This window comes from Prionailurus viverrinus, chromosome D3, assembly GCF_022837055.1.
Source record: "Prionailurus viverrinus isolate Anna chromosome D3, UM_Priviv_1.0, whole genome shotgun sequence".
NCBI classification, from domain to species: domain Eukaryota; kingdom Metazoa; phylum Chordata; class Mammalia; order Carnivora; family Felidae; genus Prionailurus; species Prionailurus viverrinus.
The window spans coordinates 30,150,257-30,170,286 of record NC_062572.1 but is presented as its reverse complement, the minus strand read 5'-3'; the positions used below and the strand labels follow the sequence as shown (position 1 = coordinate 30,170,286).

At 47.7% G+C, this 20,030-nt stretch overlaps 1 protein-coding gene across 4 annotated transcripts in view; it reads right to left on the bottom strand.

Annotated features, from left to right (window-relative positions):
- The window catches only part of LOC125148618 (mediator of RNA polymerase II transcription subunit 15), a 69,802-nt gene that overhangs the window by 39,853 nt on the left and 9,919 nt on the right, over positions 1 to 20,030 (bottom strand). For 3 of the 4 annotated variants that reach the window (XM_047826628.1, XM_047826623.1, XM_047826625.1), the window contains exon 2: positions 7,088 to 7,175. The exons of the other annotated variant lie outside the window; for it this stretch is intronic. In XM_047826628.1, the coding sequence (XP_047682584.1) occupies positions 7,088 to 7,175 (88 nt within the window). The remainder of the gene's footprint in view (positions 1 to 7,087; positions 7,176 to 20,030) is intronic. 4 annotated transcript variants of the gene reach the window in all.

Genomic DNA, 20,030 nt, shown 5'->3' with positions numbered 1-20,030 from the left:
TCTGTTTGAAAGTTTTCCTCAGATACTGAGAAGTGTATCAAATCCCAGAGCAGGTGCTCCAGAGCCAGTGTTCTTGGCAACAGGAAGCCTTTGATAAGTACTGCATTGTGAGTCATATATTTTAACATTTTATCTTTATACATTCTGAAATATTTTAGACATACAAAAAGTGAAAAATTAAACAAATGCCAGTGGTCTCCTTACCTAGCTTAAATTTAAAAATAAGACACAGGGGATACCTGGGTGGTTCAGTTGGTTAAGTGTCTAACTCCTGGTTTCATTCAGCTCAGGTCATGATCTTGCAGTTCCTGAAACTGAGCCCTGCTTGGGATTCTCTCTCTTCCTCTCATTCTGCCCCCACCCCTGCTACATACATACATACATACATACATACATACATACATACATAAATAAGGGTGCCTGGGTGGCTTTGTTGGTTGAGCATCCGACTTTGGCTCAAGTCATGATCTCATGGTTCATGGTTTGTGAGTTTGAGCCCCGTGTTGGGCTCTCTATTGTCAGCATGGAGCCTGTTCTGGAGCCTCTGTACCAACCCCCTCTATGCCCCTCCCCTGCTCACATGTGTGCTCACTCGCTCTATTTCTCTCTCCCTCTCAAAAATAAACACTTTTAGGGTCGTGAGCTTAAGCCCCACGTTGGGTGTGGAGACTACTTTAAAAAATAAATACAGACCAAAAAATAAAAATAAGACAGAAAAAAAGCAAGTAAGCAAATGAGCTAGCCCTCCATGCTACCACTGACTCACCCTATATCTCAGTTTCTTCACAGGTGAACTGAAGAAAAATGTCACACGGACTAGACCAAGAGAATACTTCTCTCAGTGCCTCAATACATGCTACTGTAAACATATCTGGTGAAAATCAAACAATCAAAATTGACAGTTAAGCTTCTGAATAAATATGTTTACTAAGGATGGTGCAGGATTCCTGACTATCATGCATTTAGACAGAATGGAGTAAAGGAGCACTGCCTACAGGACCTTCCTCATGAAACAGCTACACCCAGCTAGGCTTTCCTAGCAGATCTCAGTAGCTGTTAAGAAAATGCTTATCTTGGGGCACCTGGCTGGTTTAGTTGGTAGAGCATGCGACTCTTGATCCCAGGGTCATGAGTTCAGGCTCCACATTGGGTGTAGAGCCTGGGAGGGAGGGAGGGGAAAAGGAGGGGAGGGAGGAGGGAAAGGAGGAAGCAAGAGGGGAAGGGAAGAAGGGTAGGAGGAAAAGGGGGAAAGAAGGAAGAAAATGCTAGTCTTTTCATGTGTTCACATTTTTCAATGTACACAATTGTGCTTTTCTCAGCTCTAAGATGCAGCGCTTCTAATGCCTGAATTCTTGGGCAGTCCAACAGGTGCCCATGGATAGCAGAAGGTATATTCAGATTCAGTCAAAGCCAGACTCTGGGCTTGTGAGGTCCCTCAAAAAGGCTAAAGGTAGGAAAACATCTCCTTTTATCAGATGTACATAGGCATCCTCCTCTTCTCTTGCTGGGAGTGTGACTGGGCCTGACTCTATTTCCCAGGCTGTGCTTGTCCCTATTTATTCCAGCTGGTTGGCTGTTCAGCTCAGGCCCTCCTCTTTGATTACTCCTAAGGTAGCTTCCCACTTCTGATGCTCACAGCTTCCCTGGTCCCCGCATTTCACTTTGGCCTCCCGGTGGGGGTTTAGTTCTGTACTAGTCCTTTCTACACTGTAAACCAGAAACACGGACTACTTTTGCATAATACTATATTAAATGCAAGTGAGTAAATGAGTGTTTAACTTTTACACTAATTTAAAAACAACCAAGTAACAAGCAAGTGTTCAGAACTGCACCCAGCCGTAGTAAGCATCTCTACATGCTGCTGCTGTAGGTGTCGACACAGAGGTCCCCAGACCCCTGACTGTGCTCTCATCCAGTGGATGCCAATCTTCCCAAACCTTCAGAGGCTGGTTCAAGTGTTTGGAGATGAAACTATCACAATAACCCACCATCCCCGGGTACAATTATTTTTGCTTCCATCAGCCTCCTTTAGGCAGAGAGTAGTCCCATCTGTAAGAATTAAAGGTGTTAAGGAATTAAAGTGGCTGTTTGGGTATCTTTCACCTTGACGGATGGGAGGCGGTAAGAGAAGTGGCTAAGAGTGTGGTGACACCAGACCATCTGGCTCCATTCCTGGCTCTACCTCACCTAGATCTGTGACCTCCTAGATAAGTTAACTAGCATCTGTATGCCAGAGACTCCTTCTCTGAAACTGGGGACAGTGGTACTATATTTGCATCATAGAGCTGATGTGGGATCACATGAGCTCACAGGTGAATCTTGCAAAGGGACACCACTTTACAGGGAACAAATGGAGTCTGGCCATTAAACCTGGATCCAGCCAATGATAGAATGGGCAGGGCTTTAACTTGGGGTGCTAACATCCACACTAGAAGCACGAGCCCGTGCCAGGCAATATGGTGAATTCTTTTTATTTTTTTTAAGTATTTATTTATGTAAGTCATCTCTACACCCAATGTGGGGCTCAAACTCACAACCCGGAGATCAAGAGTCACATGCTCCTCCGACTGAGCCAGCCGAGGGTCCCTGGTAACTTCTTCTAAATGAGAGCACTCAAGATTTTCCTTGCCTTGAGAGATACACTAGGCAACCTGAGGTGCCCATTAGTGCCCCAGTTCCCTTCAGGGTGGACACCTCTGGACCGGCCAGCTTGTCAGGATTCCCAGGGAAGGTCAGTCCCTTCTCTCTGGCCTCTTCCACCTCCCAGCCCTTCCTAGAATCCAGAAACAGAGAAATTACTCTCCTTCATCCTTCTCTCTGCTCTGGGGTTCCACTTTTTCAATTCTTTCACAGTTGTTCTAATGGAATCTCAGGTCAGAGGTGCAGGTAACAAGAGTGCCCCGGCTGCCATCTGACCAGTCCTCACAGAAGGGCCTCACTGCACTGACTGGCGCCGGCTCTATGAGGAGCCTAAGCAGTAGTAAAAAGCTGGCCACTCGACAACAGTGCCTAAGGAGCAGGTCTGTCTCTGTAAAAAAGACAGGAAATTTCCAACACCTGTTAAAAAAACAAAAACAACAACAACAAAAAACCTCTTCCAAATAGCTGGGGCCTCCTCTTGGAGTTAGGGATTTAGGACGAGCTTGGTCAAAGGAAATGGACTGCTGTTGTTAAGATCCAGAGTGTGGGCTGCAGTGAGGCAGAGGCTAAGAAGGTGAGGGGGCTGTTGTGCTGCCAGGTACCCCCTTTGGGACGGAAAGCTTATTCCTCAGATGATCAGAGAATATCTGTGACAGCCAATCTCCAAGAGGGCCACCAACAATCCCTGGCTTCCCTGTACAAACAGGCCACTGCTCACTTCAAAAGACAGAGGCAATTCCCGCTGCCCTGAATTGGCACTGGCCTCAGGATCTCCTGTATCTGAGTGAGGTTCTAGGACTTGTGAGGACTGGCAGCTTCTACTTCCTCCTCCTCAGAAGCTAGCTGCCACATAGTAAGGAAGTCCAGGCCATACTGCTGGAGACACCATGTGGAGGCCATGTCAGGAAAACCAATGTGCAGATAATGTGAGTAAAGCCTTTATGGACCTTCCAGGTCAGCACAGCTGCCTGCTGAATACAGCTGTATGAGAGGTCACACAGGAGACCAGCAGAATGGTCAGCCAGGCAATTCCAATTGCCCTGACTGCTGACCCACAGAATCAGGAGAAATAACTCACTGCTTAGATCATTAAGCTTTTGGGTAGTTCCTTATCAAACAATAGATAACAAACAATACTGAACCAACAAGTTCTGCATTTGAAAAGCTGAAATAGTTCAACAAGCCCTAATCAATATCTTTTAATGCTAAGAAAATACAAACAAGACCAGTAATAACACCCCATCCCCCCAAATATTTGCAAATTCTACATCTAATAAGAAACTTAGATCCAAAATACATAAAAGCTCTAACAATCAATTAAAAAAAAAACCAGAAGTCAATTTTAAAATGGGCAAAGGATGGGGCACCTGGGTGGCTCAAACAGTTAAGCATCCGACTTTGACTCAGGTCATGATCTCACGGTTTGTGAATTCGAGCCCCACGTCGGGCTCTGTGCTGACAGCTTAGAGCCTGGAGCCTGCTTCGGATTCTGTGCCTCCTCCTCTCTCTGCCCCTCCTGTGCTCATGCTCTCTCTCTCTCTGTCTCAATAATAAATAAATGTTTAAAAAAAAAAAATTTTTTTTATTTAAAAAAAAATTTTTTTTTTTTAAACATTTATTTATTTTTGAGACAGAGAGAGAGCATGAACAGGGAGGGTCAGAGAAAGAGGGAGACACAGAATCTGAAACAGGCTCCAGGCTCTGAGCTGTCAGCACAGAGCCCGACGCGGGGCTCGAACCCACAGACTGTGAGATCATGACCTGAGCCAAAGTAGGATGCTTAACTGACTGAGCCACCCAGGCGCCCCCAAAAAAATTTTTTTTAATTGGGGCGCCTGGGTGGCTCAGTCGGTTAGGCGTCCGACTTTGGCTCAGGTCATGATCTCACAGTTCATGAGTTCGAGCCCCCCATCAGGCTCTGCGCTGACAGCTCAGAGCCTGGAGCCTGCTTCGGATTCTGTGTCTCCCTCTCTCTCTGCCCCTCCCCCACTCACACTCTGTCTCTCTCTGCCTCTCAAAAATAAAGAAACGTAATAAAAAAAAATTTTTTTAATTAAAAAAATAAAATTAAATAAAATCAGCAAAGGATCTGTATAAACAATTTTCCTAAGAGTATATACAAACGGCCAACAAGCACATGAAAAGATGCTCAATATCATTAGTCACCAGGAAATGCAAATCAAAACCACAATTTTTGTGAGATACTGCTTTACACTCATTATGACAGCTATAATAATAATAAAAAAAAGACAAACAATAACAAGTGTTGATAAGGAGTGGAGGTATTGGAATCTCATACCCTGTTGATGGGAACGCAAAATGACACAACTGCTTTCAAAAAGTCTGGCGGGGCGCCTTGCTGGCTCAGTAGGTGGAGCATGAAATTCCTGATCTCAAGGTTGTGGGTTTGAGCCCCACATTGGGTACAGAGATTACTTAAAAATACATTTAAAAATTTTTTTTAATATTTATTTATTTTTGAGAGACAGAGACAGAGAATGTGTGGGGAAGGGGCAGAGAGAGAGGGAGACCAGAATCCAAAGCAGGCTCCAGGCTTTGAACTGTCAGCACAGAGCCTGACATGGGGCCCAAACCCACGAACCATGAGATCATGACCTGAGCCGAAGTCAGACACCTAACAAACTGACTGAGACAACCAGGTGCCCCCAAAATAAAATCTTTATTTAAAAAAACAAAAAATAAAAAACAAAAAACAAAACCCACAGCCTGGCAGTATTACCATATGATTCAGCAATTCTACTCCTCAGTATCTACCCAAGAGAAATGAAAATGGTATGTCAACAGGAAAGCTTCTACACAAATGTGTGTTTTTTTCTAAAGATTTTATTTATTTTTTATTTATTTAAAAACATTTTTCTAAATGTTTAGTTATTGAGAGAGAGAGAGAGAGAGAGAGAGAGAGAGAGAGAGAGAGAGATCGCACACGCGCATGCACGGGCAAACAGGCAGAGAGAGGGAGACACAGAATCTGAAGCAGGCTCCAGGCTCTGAGCTGTCAGCACAGAGCCTGATGTGAGGCTCGAACTCACGAAAGGTGCCAAAGTCAGATGCTTAACCAACTGAGCCACCCAGGTGTCCCAAGAAAATGTTTATTACGTATATCCAGAGTGCAGACCCCTTCACATCTCAGTGCTCAGCGCTCTTTCTTACACTTACACGTGGTCACAAACACATCATACAGGTGGTTTCTCTTCTGGAAATTGCTTTCTCCAGCCGATAATCTTGATCTTTCCATTTCGAAAAACGTTCACCTCATCTAAACACACAGACCATGTCCAAATTTCCTGAACTGACCTCTATATGTCTTAAAAGTTGGTTTATCCAAACCAGTATCCCACTGAGGGCCACAAACAGCATCTGCTTTTTTTTTTTTTAATTTTTTTTAACGTTTATTCATTTTTGAGAGACAATGAGAGACAGAGCATGAGCAGGGAAGCGGCAGAGAGAGGGAGACACAGAGTCTGAAATAGGCCCCAGGCTCTGAGCTGTCAGCACAGAGCCTGACATGGGGCTCGAACTCACAAACTGCGAGATCCTGACCTGAGCCAAAGTTGGACGCTCAACCGACTAAGCCACCCAGGCCCCCCTAACAGCATCTGCTTTTAATTCTTGACATGAAACGATGTTCTAGAACTCCCAATACCACACTCAGGAACAAAGTGCTCAACGCAGACCCAGTGCAGCTGAGGGTCTGCACAGTCAGAATTTGAGAGGGAGGCAGGGCAGGTGCAGTGGTGCAACAAAAGCCCTGGCTGGGCATCAGCCCCTTCTCGCATAAGCTGGGTAACACTAGACAAGCCGCTGGCTTCCTTGTTCCTGTTCTGCTTCATTTCTACAAAAACAGCTCTGCCCTGGGGAGAACACTCTATTGAAAGGAGGTAGTCACATGAAGCCCATGGCACCTGGCCCAGGACGAGAGCTCATACATTGGAAATCCTCCCCAACTACTCCACCTGTAACATTCCTCAGCCTGGATCCTAGCTCAAGGCCTCAACTTCCACAAGCATCACCTTTAGCACTAAACAAAAGATGACAAGAACTCTTCTGGGCCCACGTGTCAGAGCCCTGTGGAGCTTTGGTGAGCACCACGGGGAGCACTCTTACTCAGAGGAACAGCTAGACCCCATTGAACACCCTACAAGAGCTGGGCTCTGCCCACCATGAATGGATGGTGCTGGCAATGGGGTTGTAGTCACAGGCCAGGCCTACATCCTGCATGTCTCCCCCCACCCTCCCGCCCGTATACCATGGACATGTGGGAAGACTGACAGCATACTGACGGTAAAGGTGACAGTGCCCATGGTCAATCAGTGAGCAGCCACCCCGCCCCCACTCCATAGGCAGATAGCTTCCAGATTCTGCCCTGCACCCTCCCCTTCCTAAGCCTCGCTGCCAGGGAGGGTGACTGCACCCACCAAGGCCTTACCCGGGTCTTGGCCTTCAGGAACACATGGCTCTCCATATCCTTGCTGGATTTACTGTGGGCCACACCAGCTTTTCTCATGGCATCCTCACTGTAACACAGAAGAAGAAGAAGAGATATTGACATGTGCCTATAAGTCTGCTCCTGCAGGGTTCCAGGCCAGCAGGCCCTGCACAGCAACTGCCCCTGGATGGAAGAGGCACTGTCCCATGGCATACCAGCTTAGCTAAGGTCCAGGAGAGGCATCAAGGGAGGGACTCTCAGCACAGCGATAAAAGGCAAGCAAGCTGAGCAAGGGAGTAAGAGGGCAGAGCCATGAGAAGGAAAAAACAGTAAAGGCAGACACCACAAAGCAAAGCAGCTACCTCCAGCACAAAGAACCAGAGGATCTAGGCCCTAGGAGTCACTCACAACCCACACAAAATCAAGTGTATTCAGATGGCTGAGTAGCCAGCACCCTCGATTTCCTACCCTCTGAGTGGCCTGGGTCCCCACTCAACTCTGGCATTAAGAACCGTGGGGCCCTGGCTCCAGTCTCCTCCTCTGTAAAACAAAGGAGGCACACAAAGTCAACTCTTAGTCCCTCCCAAAGTACGTGGGACGTGCAGGTTCTCCAGGTTGGACAAAGGAAATAAACCCCACAAATGTGGCAAACACTTAAAAACACATTTGCCAAAACATGCCCAATCACAGACAGAATGCTATCATAGGTTTTCACCGGCTAATGCTCTGCTAGGATAGAGCCACGTACACCAGCTAAGCTTGAGCTCCCTGTGAATGGCAGCACACACCCTGCCGAACACACACAAAGCTAAGAAGAACATTTGTGTGTGTCAGAAAGGAAGGGGCATGTTAGGCTTGGGTCCCAGGGACTGGCCCATCTGCTAAGAGCCTGCCCTCTTTCCCAGCGTTGGGCATGCTGATAAACACATGAACGAGCACGTCAGGGATCTGCTGCCTCACCCCAGGAGAATTAAAAAAAGCCTGATCCAGAGGCACCTGAGTGGCTCAGTCGGTTAAGCGTCCGACTTCAGCCCAGGTCATCATCTCAAGGTTCATGAGTTTGAGCCCGCATCAGGCTCTGCGCAGATAGCTCAGAGCCTGGAGCCTGCTTCAGATTCTGTGTCTCCCTCTCTCTTCCCCTCCCCCACTCACCCTCGTGCACTTTCCCTCTCTCTCTCAAAAATAAATGAAACATTAAAAAAATAATAAAAATAAAAATAAACATGCCCGGTCCAGTGGTGCTAGAAAGCCTACTGACTGCTCCACACAAACAAGCAAACCCCAGGGTACTGGAAGAGTATGCAAATGGGGCTGCAGGATCATGTTTGTGATCCTTAAATTCAGAAAGGAGGCTAGATTCTAAGACTTGGACAAATCTGTATTAATGTGTAAAAGAAGCATAAAATGACACTGACCCATTACACTGCTGGGTAACTCATTAAACACATGGGTTCAGAGTCCCTACCCCCATCTGCTTCCCTAACCTCCACCGAGGAAAAGAAGCAACAACATGTTCCTGTTAACAAGGCAGTCAGGATGGAGCAGACACACGCACGAGGGGCAATGTGATCAGGGCCACAAGAATGGAGTAAAAGGAACAATGCAGAAGGACAACACAAGATCAAACTCGTGGGGAAGTGAGGGTGGCAGGCTCAGAGGACTGAGCCAGCATGAGGCAGGCATCCATATGTGGAGATCAAGAGTCGTCACCCAGTTAGGCTCTAAGTCACTGAGCATTTCTGACAAGAGAACTGACTGAGCAAACCCGCTTTCAGAAGGACAACTCACCTGTGCCCCCAAGCCCCCAAGGCCATACCTGTTCCCTTCCCCACCTTCCAATAGCAGTGTGAGGCAAACCTTGCCATGGAGACTTGCCAGGGCTGAGGGCCACAGAACCGCAGGAGGTGAGGGGAGAGAAGTAGACACAGCAAGAGGGTACTTGCTGGTCAGTGGAACATGCTGGAGGCTGGCTGAGAAGAAGTGGAGAGGCCATGGATAGAAGGTGGAGCCAGAAACCAAGGTGTGAAGCACAAAAAGGCAGAGGAAGGGCTGAGGGCTCTGAGAGGGGGACTCGATTACGCAGATGGGCTCTGTGCCCAAGACAAGCAATCTCCAAGGGCTTAGGCAGGCTCCTGGCTGGCTGAAAGCAATTCTCCCAAGCTGCTGGCTGGCCACTTTTAATGGAGTCAGCAGACTCACAGGCCCCACACAAACTCCGTGCACTCTGACCACAGCAAAGACACCTGGCACCATCCACAGAGACAAGACACAGACAAGAGCTTAATAGCTTTGAAGCGGGGGGACCTTGCCAGGTCCGAAGGCATCAGATCCCAGATGTGCGGAGGGAGGAGCCCTGCCCCATCCTGGTCAGGGCGACACCACTGAGGACACGGACAGTGTGGTCATTGGCTGTGACTTAAAGAACCTGAGGAGCATCATCAAGACAGGAGGCCAGAAACAGGCCTCTCTTGACAAGCTAGAACACACACCTTAACAAGAGCAAACAGAACTAGAATAAACGTCCACCAAAGGGGCTGAGCAGCTATGGAGCCAAGGAGGAAGGCCACTCTTCAGCCGGGAGCCAGGGCTCTGCGAGGCAGCACTGGGCCCATGTCACGTACGTGTCCTTTCCACTGCTGCACACAACACCTGTCCAAACAGGCCCTGCATGTTTGTTGGCTAAAGAGTGAAGAGGGCCCTGAGCACTATTTTCAGTTCTGCAAACCATATTTTTTAAAAATGTTTTTGCTCCTGTTTCTAGTCTGCAGATCACGCTCCACAGGATAGAAAATGAGGCAAAAAAGAAACCAGGCAGTTCTGCTCTCTGTTACCACCCCACGCTTTCCCCAAGGAGGCCCTGTCCTTTCCTTTTCAGCCAGCTCAGCATCTTGCCGTCCATTATCTGGTTCTAACTGCACAGGGAACAGTTTCTCACATCAGTGGTTAAGGGTGGTGTCCCTTCCTCCTTCTGTACCAAAGACCAACGTGCTCACTGCATGAGGCTGCTGTGGGTCCCAGCCCCACATTCAGGGCAGCCCCCAAGCAGATGCAGGACCAGCTGCTCTCCACAGCCCCCTGTGCCCTGTCCCCATGATGCCTACAGAAGCAGCTGAACCTGGATGGCCACTCCTCAGCCTCTGTCTCCAGAAAACATACCCCTTCCAGCAACTGTCACTCAACAAAGTCAAACTAGCACACAAGAAAATAGATCTAAAGACAGAGTGGTGGTTACAGCCTCAGAGAAAACAACTTAGAAGAACAAACAAGTCTTAGTGAGCTCCACCCACACACGAGCAAGCCTGAGGTCAGTGTGGGGAAGCCAAGGGCCTGCCCAGCTGGGGAAGGTCAGGGAGCAAAACTAGGATCAGCTCACAAGGGTGGACCCGAATCGGTGGTCCTGCCCCAGTTCCGATACCAAGGCAGCCGTTCCTAACCCTGAGGCTGACAGGAAGGTGGCAGCACCATAACAGAGGGGCCTGTCTGGTGGCCACTGCCTGGGCATGCCCAGGCCTCTGAGATGGATGGAGGACTGACACTGGCTCAGGAGCAAGCAGTCCTCCCTTTCAAGCTGGGCTCCACAGCTCCCCTGGTATAGCTTTCTCCTGTTTGCCATGGCTACACCAGTCGGCCTGGTCAGGGTTCAACTGGTATCTGGTTTAGACCAGAGTTTCCTGGGGGAGGACCTGATCTACCCCACAGGCCCTGTGAACTCCCCTCCCAGGAGGTCAGAGGAGGCCCTTCCTGTCCAGACCCTGCCTGAGCAGAGGGCAGTGACACACCAAAAAACAAAACAAAACAAAACAAAACAAAAAAAAACTCCTGTAACCTCAGCTCTATGTCCACCAATTGCCCACACTGGAAACCTGGGAACCCCCTCTTCACTTCCTAATTCTGACTTCTGTTCCTTAAAATCCAAGTCCTCACCCCATCTCTCACTGTACCTTTGGTGGTCCTTCTTCATAGGCTTCTGTCTCCCCGTCCCACTCCTACCACCTCTGCCAGCTTCCCAAGCCACATGGCTGCCAGTGGGAGTGGGAAGTGACCCAGGCTCTGTCCCCACCTGCCTCAAGGGCCTCGCTCCTTACCAGCAAGGCAGACAGCTGTGGAGCCCACTCCCTCAGCCCCCCAGAGCCCTGCTGCCAAGTATACTGCCCAACCATCCCCCCAGCCCTGCCTGTTGGGCCCTCCAACCATGCTCCTACCGAGGCACCCCCACTCATTGCCTCAGAGAAACCTCATGGTCACCCTGGCCACACCCGAGGCAGCTCCTGTGGGAACTGTCAGCTCCCTGTCGGTCAGCCCTGCTTGTCCTATGAACACCTTGAGAGCAGAGATTGGTATGCAGCAGGCAGTAATCAGTACCACATAACTGCCTATTTTTAACACAAGGAGTGGTAATGCCATGCATTTTGACAGGTCACAATATACAGAATCGAGAATCAGTGTGGCAGATACAGGAGAAATCAATCCTCGAATAAGCACACCCAGGCAGCAGAAGCCAGGGTGACAGGAAAGGTATGTGCCAAGATGGGTGGAAGTGCTGGGCACTGGACCTGCAGGAAGCAGACAGAGGAAGAAGGGCCTGGGCTCCAGAATCACCCAGAAATCACACATACTGGGGCTCAAATTCCAGCCTGGCCACTGGCCAGCTCTGGGTCTTGGCAGAGGCACTCCATCTCCCCCTGACACATACACACACATGCTCCTCATAAAGAAGCTCTCTGAAAGGGCTGTGGTTAGAATGAAGGCAGGTGCACAGAAGAGTCAGGGTGTGAGGACAGGTCCAGCCTTGGCACAGCCTGCACAGCTCCTGTCCAGCATCCGGCCTACACTTTTTTCTGTCCCCAAATTGGGAAACTCAATTTGTTAACTGGAGTTGGTTCATATTCTTTGTAACACAAATCAGTGCAGGATAAGGCAAAAAAAAACTAGCAAACTGTGTCCTGGGAAGGTATGCATGGATGTAAGCTCCAAGTGTGCTAATGCTCCCAGCCTGCCCCTTGCGACTCCACCCCCCAGCCGGTGACCCTGGATACAGCATCTGGATACAGACGCAGTGTGTCCTTACCTCATGGGGCTGGTCTGAGGATTACAGTAATGATGTCAGGCACTTGGCACACAGGAAGCACTAGGGTGTGTTACAGAAATCAGAAAGCAGTCTGCCTAACTGCGCAGTAAGACTGCATCCCAAAATACCTCCAATGTTCGATGATGCTGGTGTCGCTCCCTTCCTAGCAGATGACAGCAGTCTCCCTCAGGCAGAGCTGCTCTCCTACTGAAGCCGAGCCACCTGGAAGTGTGCCCCAGCGGCTGCACACTTCTCAGGAAGGGGCTTTGAGTGGGTATGCTGATGAGAAACATTAAGCGGCCTTCCCTGCTCTCCGGCTGCCTGACCCTCCCATCATGCTCCATTCCAAAGGGCCCTGGTTCACACCCAAGGGTCTTTCCACCTCTCCTGACAGCACCCTCTTCAATGCCACACGCTTCTCCAGACTCAACCACCTCTGCCATTGCTGAACGTGTGCTCACATTCACAGAAGAGCGAGCCCGTCTGGTCTCCTGCTGCTGTCTAAAGCAGGAAGGTTCTTTCCTCTCTGGGTCACAGACTCACCCTCCTAGCTTCAGATGGACAGGATGCCCATCTATCTGTGTGGGGCTTCTGTTCTGCCCCGAGGAAACCTCTCCTCATTTGAGAACCACACAACCATCAAGCAACTGACCTCTCACAGGGCAGGAATTTTGCCAGCCCCGCCTCTACCCACCCTACAAGAGAAGCCTCCAGATGAAGTGGCACCTGCATGTGCAAAGAGTCTGTTCAACTATCTAGGACCTTGCAGTTTACATGGGTGACCCTTCACCCTGTTTGTGTAAAAGCCCCAATCTTATGAAGCTCAAGATAACAGGAGAATACTTATATAACACTGGGATGAGGAAGGCTTTCCTAAGCACACCATCAAAAGCAGACACCATATAGGGAAAAAGATCTTGCCAAGTTAAAAAAGAATCCTACCACAATTTTACCAACCATCTACCAAAGAGATAAGGAAAAGGTGCCCCTGATACTCCAGACCCTGGGCACTTCAAGTCCACCGCTGATACCAGAGAAGCAAGGCTCTGGCATCCCTGCTTCCCTATCAGGTGCTCAGGACAGCACCCTCACCCCATACCTGTGCAATTGTCGTGTATGTGTGTGGGTAAGCTCCCAGCACTTGTGGCACAGCCCAGGAATGCTCTGTTTGGTAAAGCAGAGCTCAGGCCAGCACAAGAGAGAGCTGTCCCACCCTCTCTAAATGCTGGCTGGGTCTAAGCATTGCCCATGGTTGAGGCCTATCCCAAACTTTCTGCCCTGCCCCAGAGGAGGAATCCTATGAGCCCACCCCTAGAAGGGCCAGGAAGTGAAGACAGACCAGAAGGAAAGCAAATCACTACACTGGTCCTGAGCAGGAAACACAGTTTTGACTTAAATTAAGCTAGCTTAAGCCACAGTGCAAATAAATATGTTCCCTGCAATAATTTCATTTAAAAATAAAATTAAATATGAACCTCCAGGCTGGCATAAGGAACTGAACCTGCACGTCTAATTTTGTTCCGTCTTAAAACCCCACTAAAACTACTGATAAAGGGGGATTTTGTTTTTCTTTGACACAAACTCACAAAGCCAGGAAGGACAGGAGTAATGGCTCCAACAACAGGATTTTAGAATCTAGAAAGCCGATGGTCCAGTGGTGATAGACACGGCAAGCTAAGAAAGCAGAGTCCTAAGTAAGTGACAGTGAGGAGGGCTGAGGGCCAACCCAGTGACAGCTCCAGATCTTGGCAAAGCTCAGGACAGGGTGTGCCAGGCACTCAGGAACCAAGGGTAAATGGAAAGATTCCTGTGTGAAAGCCTTCCCCGCATCCCCTCCTCCACTTCATACTGCTGGGTAACCATTCCCACACCAGCAGATACCAGAGATTTATTCTCTGGAGAAGAGTCACTGCACTGGGAGGGGTCAACCCACCCAGGTGAGAGGGCAAGGGGAGGATAATGAAAAAAGTGAACTATGTGGCCACTGAGTGTCTAGATCCACACTAACTGTTGAAGCCCACCTGTCTCCCTTCTTCCCACCCGTGGCTTCCTCCAGTGTAGCACCCAGGCCTTCACTCTACAGCCCAGTGTTTAGAAGACCATGTTTTGGAGGAAAGACACAGAGCCTGAAGCTACATGAACCTCTGGGGAAGCTCCCAGTGGACAAGCCCCTCGTGCTAAAAGCATCTGCCTGCCTTCCTGGTACCCCTGTCCTCTTGAGGTGAGCCACCAACCAAGGGCTTCCCAAGACACCCTTACGTGCCAGATGAAGACCCCATGAGAAAAAATGCCAAGAAACTATCTTTACTATCCAAAGATAAGACGTTGCATCCATTTAACAAGAACAGGAGTCTACAAAACAGGAAGTCAGGTTACAAAAAGCAAAGCAAAGAGTTCTTAGAATTAAAAGCATGTTAGCAATGAAAAGTCAGAGATAAAACTGAAATCTCCCGCAGAACACAGCAAAAGGACAAAGAGATGGATATAGAAGATAAAAGATAAATTACAAGAGGACCAAAGGGCCAACATTCAGACACAGGGGGGCAGAGGGAACACAGGGAGCAAAAGGAACGTGACACAACATGATTTGGAGGAACTTTCCCTGAAGCACCGGACATGAGTTGTGGCAATGAGACAAGTCGCCTCGAAGCTCACTGGGAGAAGTGCTGGGCCCGCACAAGCAGCAGCACGAGAAACAAGAAAACAGCGGGATGCACTTCTCAATCCTTGAGTTAGTATTTCCAAACCAGAAGCCCATGTGCACCCAAATGGACATGGCCTCCAGAAATTGAGTTCTTTCTCTAGAAGCTAGTGGGATGAGGGAGTGAACCAAAAAGAACACACCACAGGATACAGGAAACAAGAAACCCAACAATGGAGCTGTGCAGCTCAAGAGACTAGCACTGCTTCTGGCCTGTGCCCATGAGAGCTCCTGAGGGAAGTCCAGGGAAAAAGCCAGAGCTGACAGACAGCCTGGCAGCACTGAGCGTGGGGATGACCGTACTGAGCTGTGACTGGAAGATACAGGAAAAGTCAGCCACAGGTACACAGAAAACTGGGCACATTTTTAAGAAGGCAATTTAATTCTGGAGAAAAAAAATAATGGTCATCTGTAGGATATCATTTGTATAGGCATAAAACGTAAGTATTCCTTACGGATTTACCCAGAAGGTAAAATACTGGCAGAACGAGGGAGAAGCACAGTTAATGGCTGTGTAAAGGGAGCTACAGAGAAAGTCAATAGATAATTTATGAAACTCATAAACATGATGACCTGAGATAGAGGCACATGCACGTTACACGGAATCACAGGCACATGCCAGAAGGAAGAGCAGAGAGTCACAGGGGAGTACTCAGTGAGTGGGGACACACCACGGTTTCTTGTCTTTTACCACTCCTTGACTTTTAAAACTGAATGTGCATATATTACTTTGATAAAATAAGAACTGAAAGTTCAATGACAAAATCCACATAAAGAGTGTGCCACAGACTCTGCCACAAAGAAATACTTAGTGAACACCAGCTGTTAATAAGGGTCTCTTCGGGCCACCTGCTTGGCTCAGTGGGTACAGCATGTGACTCTTGAGTTCAAGCTCCATGTGGGGCATAGAGATTACTTAAAAAAAAGGGGGGGGGGGTCTCCACCTTTCTTTTTTTTATTATCATTTATTTATTTTGAGAGAGAGCATGAGCGTTCAGGAGGGGCAGAGAGACAGAATCCCTAGCAAACTGTGTGCTGACATTGTAGCAACACAGGGCTCGAACACACGAACTGTGAGATCATGACCTGAGCTGAAAATCAAGAGTTGGACACTTAACCAACTGAGCCACCCAGGCGTCCCTCCTTCACCTTTCTAATCCTTCCAGACTCAGACAACATGGAGACATGATGCTCACACTTCATTGCCAATTTTGACCCCAGGAGCATCCCGAAAAGCCTACCACACATTCCACAGCCCCTCAGTCAGAGAAGTCCTGAGCAAAGCAGTCCCCTGCATCCTCCCATCCAGCTGAAAAAGCCCCTTCCTGTCCATCCCACCCCCCAAAGCGCAGGACTGTTCAGTTGGGTCTTCGACCTTCACCAAGTCCTTAGGAAGCTCCAGAGCAGCCTCCCGTGCCTCTCTTGGTCTCCTCTCCTCTCAGTTCCGTGGCAGCGGTTTACTGCCCCAGGTGGTTTCGTCTAGGAGGCAGGCAATGACTAGACACCAGTTGTTCAATCACCAATAGTAACCAATGCAAACACCTGGCCTCAACAGGGAGTGGGCCTTCTTGACCTCACAGGTAGCCGTTAGCAGAATACAACTGCTTCCTTTTCTTTGTTGCCATCCTTCTGCATTCCGGTTCTCTGACATTTTGAAGAAATATAAAGTGTTTTCTAACTAGATAAAAATCCGTATTTCAGAATTTAGCCAGCCACCTACATGTAAGGAAAGAATATTTTAGTCTTGCAGAAAGAAATTTCTTAATCATACAAACACAAGAGACTGAAAGCACTTTCTTCTCACATTCCTCTTGGTTTGTTTGATCAAGCTCTCCAAATTCTGCCCTCAAGATTTCTCAATCCCCAACGAACTGGATCAACAGAAGAACTACTCCTAGAGAGAATATCATTGCCCTGAAAAGAGCATGTTGTTATTTGAGCTAGTTCAGAAGACTTACAAACTTTGTCATTTACTCCAATCTGCTGGTTTGGCCTCAACAGGTCCAGGAGAGTCCTCGAGATCCCTGTTCAGGCACTGGCCTCTGGGCTCCAGGCCTGCAACCACGTGCTGAGGATTCTCTCTGCCAAGCCAATAATTTATTAAAATGCTTATCTCACATGATTTTGTGGTATTTGGAGAGTAAAGCCCTATCGTCTACAGATCTGCACTCAAGGACTAGCAGTTGACATCATATGGTGTCTGGAATGTGATTGAAAATAGTCCAGGAGTGGGTGGAGAGGGATGGGTGAAACTGGCCATATGTTGCTAACTCTCCAAGTACCTGAGAGAACATTCTTCTATCTCTACTTCTGCAAATATTTGGAAAAGGCCATAATGGAACTTTTAACAAGATAGTAAATAAAAAGCTCGTGTCAAGCATGCAGGATGACTGTGCAGAGGAGCTTGGAGAAGGCTTACTCCCAAGACTGCCTCACTGTGAGGCCATCTTGGCTGTCACACAGGGAGTGACCATGCACTCTGAGTCACCCTGGCTGCACAGTCCCCCTCAGCCTAGGGAAGCATGGCCCTCTGGAAGGCAGCAACCAATAAATGTCTTAAGAAATCTGCTCCCACACCACAGGTCAGTCCAGTTCCTCACAACCTAACCACGGGAAGAGTCCCATTGGCCAGAAGCTTTGCTGTGTCCATGCCTCATATAAACCGGGGCCATAGGCACACAGGTCCCAGCCAGAGTCACCCCCAGGAGAGGAACACAATCTGAGCTGTGAAAAAGCCAAAACTCAAACTGAACTCAAGAGTTCAAGTATAAATTTTAAAAAATTAAAGTTAAAAAAAAAAAAGAGTTCAAGTATAAAAATATACAGGTATAAATAAACAAACATGTGTGTGTGTGTGTGTATACACACACATATATATTCACATATTTAAAATACATACATATCTTGGCACAAAAACAGACCCTCAGATCAATGGAACAGAATAGAGAACCAGATAGAAATGGACCCACAAATGTATGGCCAACTAATCTTTGACAAAGCATGAAAGAATATCCGATGGAATAAAGACAGTCTCTTCAGCAAGCGGTGCCGGGAAAACTGGACAGCGACATGCAGAAAAATGAACCTGGACCACTTTCTCACACCATACACAAAAATAAACTCAAAATGGATGAAAGACCTAAGACAGAAAGCCATCAAAATCCTCAAGGAGAAAGCAGGCAAAAACCTCTTTGACCTCGGCTGCAGCAACTTCTTATTCAACATATATCCAGAGGCAAGGGAAACAAAAGCAAAAAGGAACTATTTCGGACCTCGTCAAAATAAAAAGCTTCTGCACAGCAAAGGAAACAATCAGCAAAACTAAAAGGCAACCGACGGAATGGGAGAAGATATTTGCAAACGACGTATCAGGTAGAGTCAGTATCCAAAGTCTATAAAGAACTTACCAAATTCCACACCCAAAAAACAAATAATCCAGTGAAGAAATGGGCAAAAGACATGCATAGACACTTCTCCAAAGAAGACATCCAGATGGCCAACCGACACATGAAAAAAGGCTCAACATCACTCATCATCAGGGAAATACAAATCAAAACCACAATGAGATACAACCTCACACCTGTCAGAATGGCTCACATTAACAACTCAGGCAACAACAGATGTTGGCGAGGATGCAGAGAAAGATGATCTCTTTTGCATTGTTGGTGGGAATGCAAGCTGGTGCAACCATTCTGGAAAACAGTATGGAGGTTTCTCAAAAAACTAAAAATAGAACTACCCTACGACCCAGCAATTGCACTACTAGGTATTTATCCAAAGGATACAAGTATGCTGTTTCAAAGAGACACACGCTCCCCAGTGTTTATAGTAGCACTATCTGTTAACAATAGCCCAAGTATGGAAAGAGCCCAAATGTCCATCGATGGATGAATGGATAAAGAAGATGTGGTATCTATATACAATGGAGTATTACTCGGCAATCACAAAGAATGAAATCTTGCCATTTGCAACTACGTGGATGGAACTGGAGGGTATTATGTTAAGTGAAATGAGTCAGTCAGAGAAAGACAAATATCATATGACTTCACTCATAGGAGGGCTTTAAAATACAAAAAAGATGAACATAAAGGAAGGGAAACATAAATAATATAAAAACAGGGAGGGGGACAAAACATAAGAGACCCTTAAATATGGAGAACAAACAGGGTTACTGGAGGTGTTGTGGGAGGGGGAATGGGCTAAATGGGTAAGGGGCATTAAGGGATCTACTCCTGAAATCATTGTTGCACTATATGCTAACTTGGATGTAAATTAAAAAAAATTAAAAAATAAATACATTTTAAAAATAAATAAAATACATACATATCAAAGCATACACCCACAGAAGCAGGACTGAAGAGAAAAAATTAAACTGTCAGCAATAGCCATCTCTGGGTAGAGAGAGTATGGAAAACATCTTCCTGTTTTGAAATCCTCTACAATGTTATCTGAAAGGGAATTAAGTACTGCACCCATCAGTCCTGAACACAATGACCAAAACAGGAGACAGAGGCAGGCCCAAGCTGCTGGGACTGGCTTCCCGTGCCCACACCGCCCCACCCCAGTCTCTCCGCACATCTCCTCTGCCCACCACACCCACCGCCAGAGCCTTCAGCCTGGCCTCCTCTGCCACTCCCACCCACTTCACAACTGCAGCTAATTGCTCTTCCAAGTTTGTTCCTTGCATCACCCACTGGCCACTGGACTCTCTCCTTGGAAGGGTTGACACCCCACACACTCCACACACCATCACCTTAAATTTTTTCATTTATTTAATGTTTATTTATTTTTGAGAGAGAGACAGACAGAGCACGAGCAGGGAAGAGGCAGAGAGAGAGGGAGACACAGAATCCCAAGCAGGCTCCAGGCTCTAAGCTGTCAGCACAGAGCCTGACACAGGGCTCGAACCCATGAACAGAGAGATTATGACCTGAGCCGAAGTTGGACACTTAACTGACTGAGCCACCCAGGCGTCCCTATACACCATCACCTTGTACCCCACCTGTCAGAAGCAGCACAGAATCAGGGCCCATCTCCCTCAGGGGTGCATATCTGTGTCTTTCTCCTCCCCTTCCTCCTGCACGTACACACAGTTGCCGAATTTCAAAGCTTCCTTACATATAGGATCTCTCCCTCCTAAATCATCCTCTCCATTCCCACTGTCGTGGCACCTA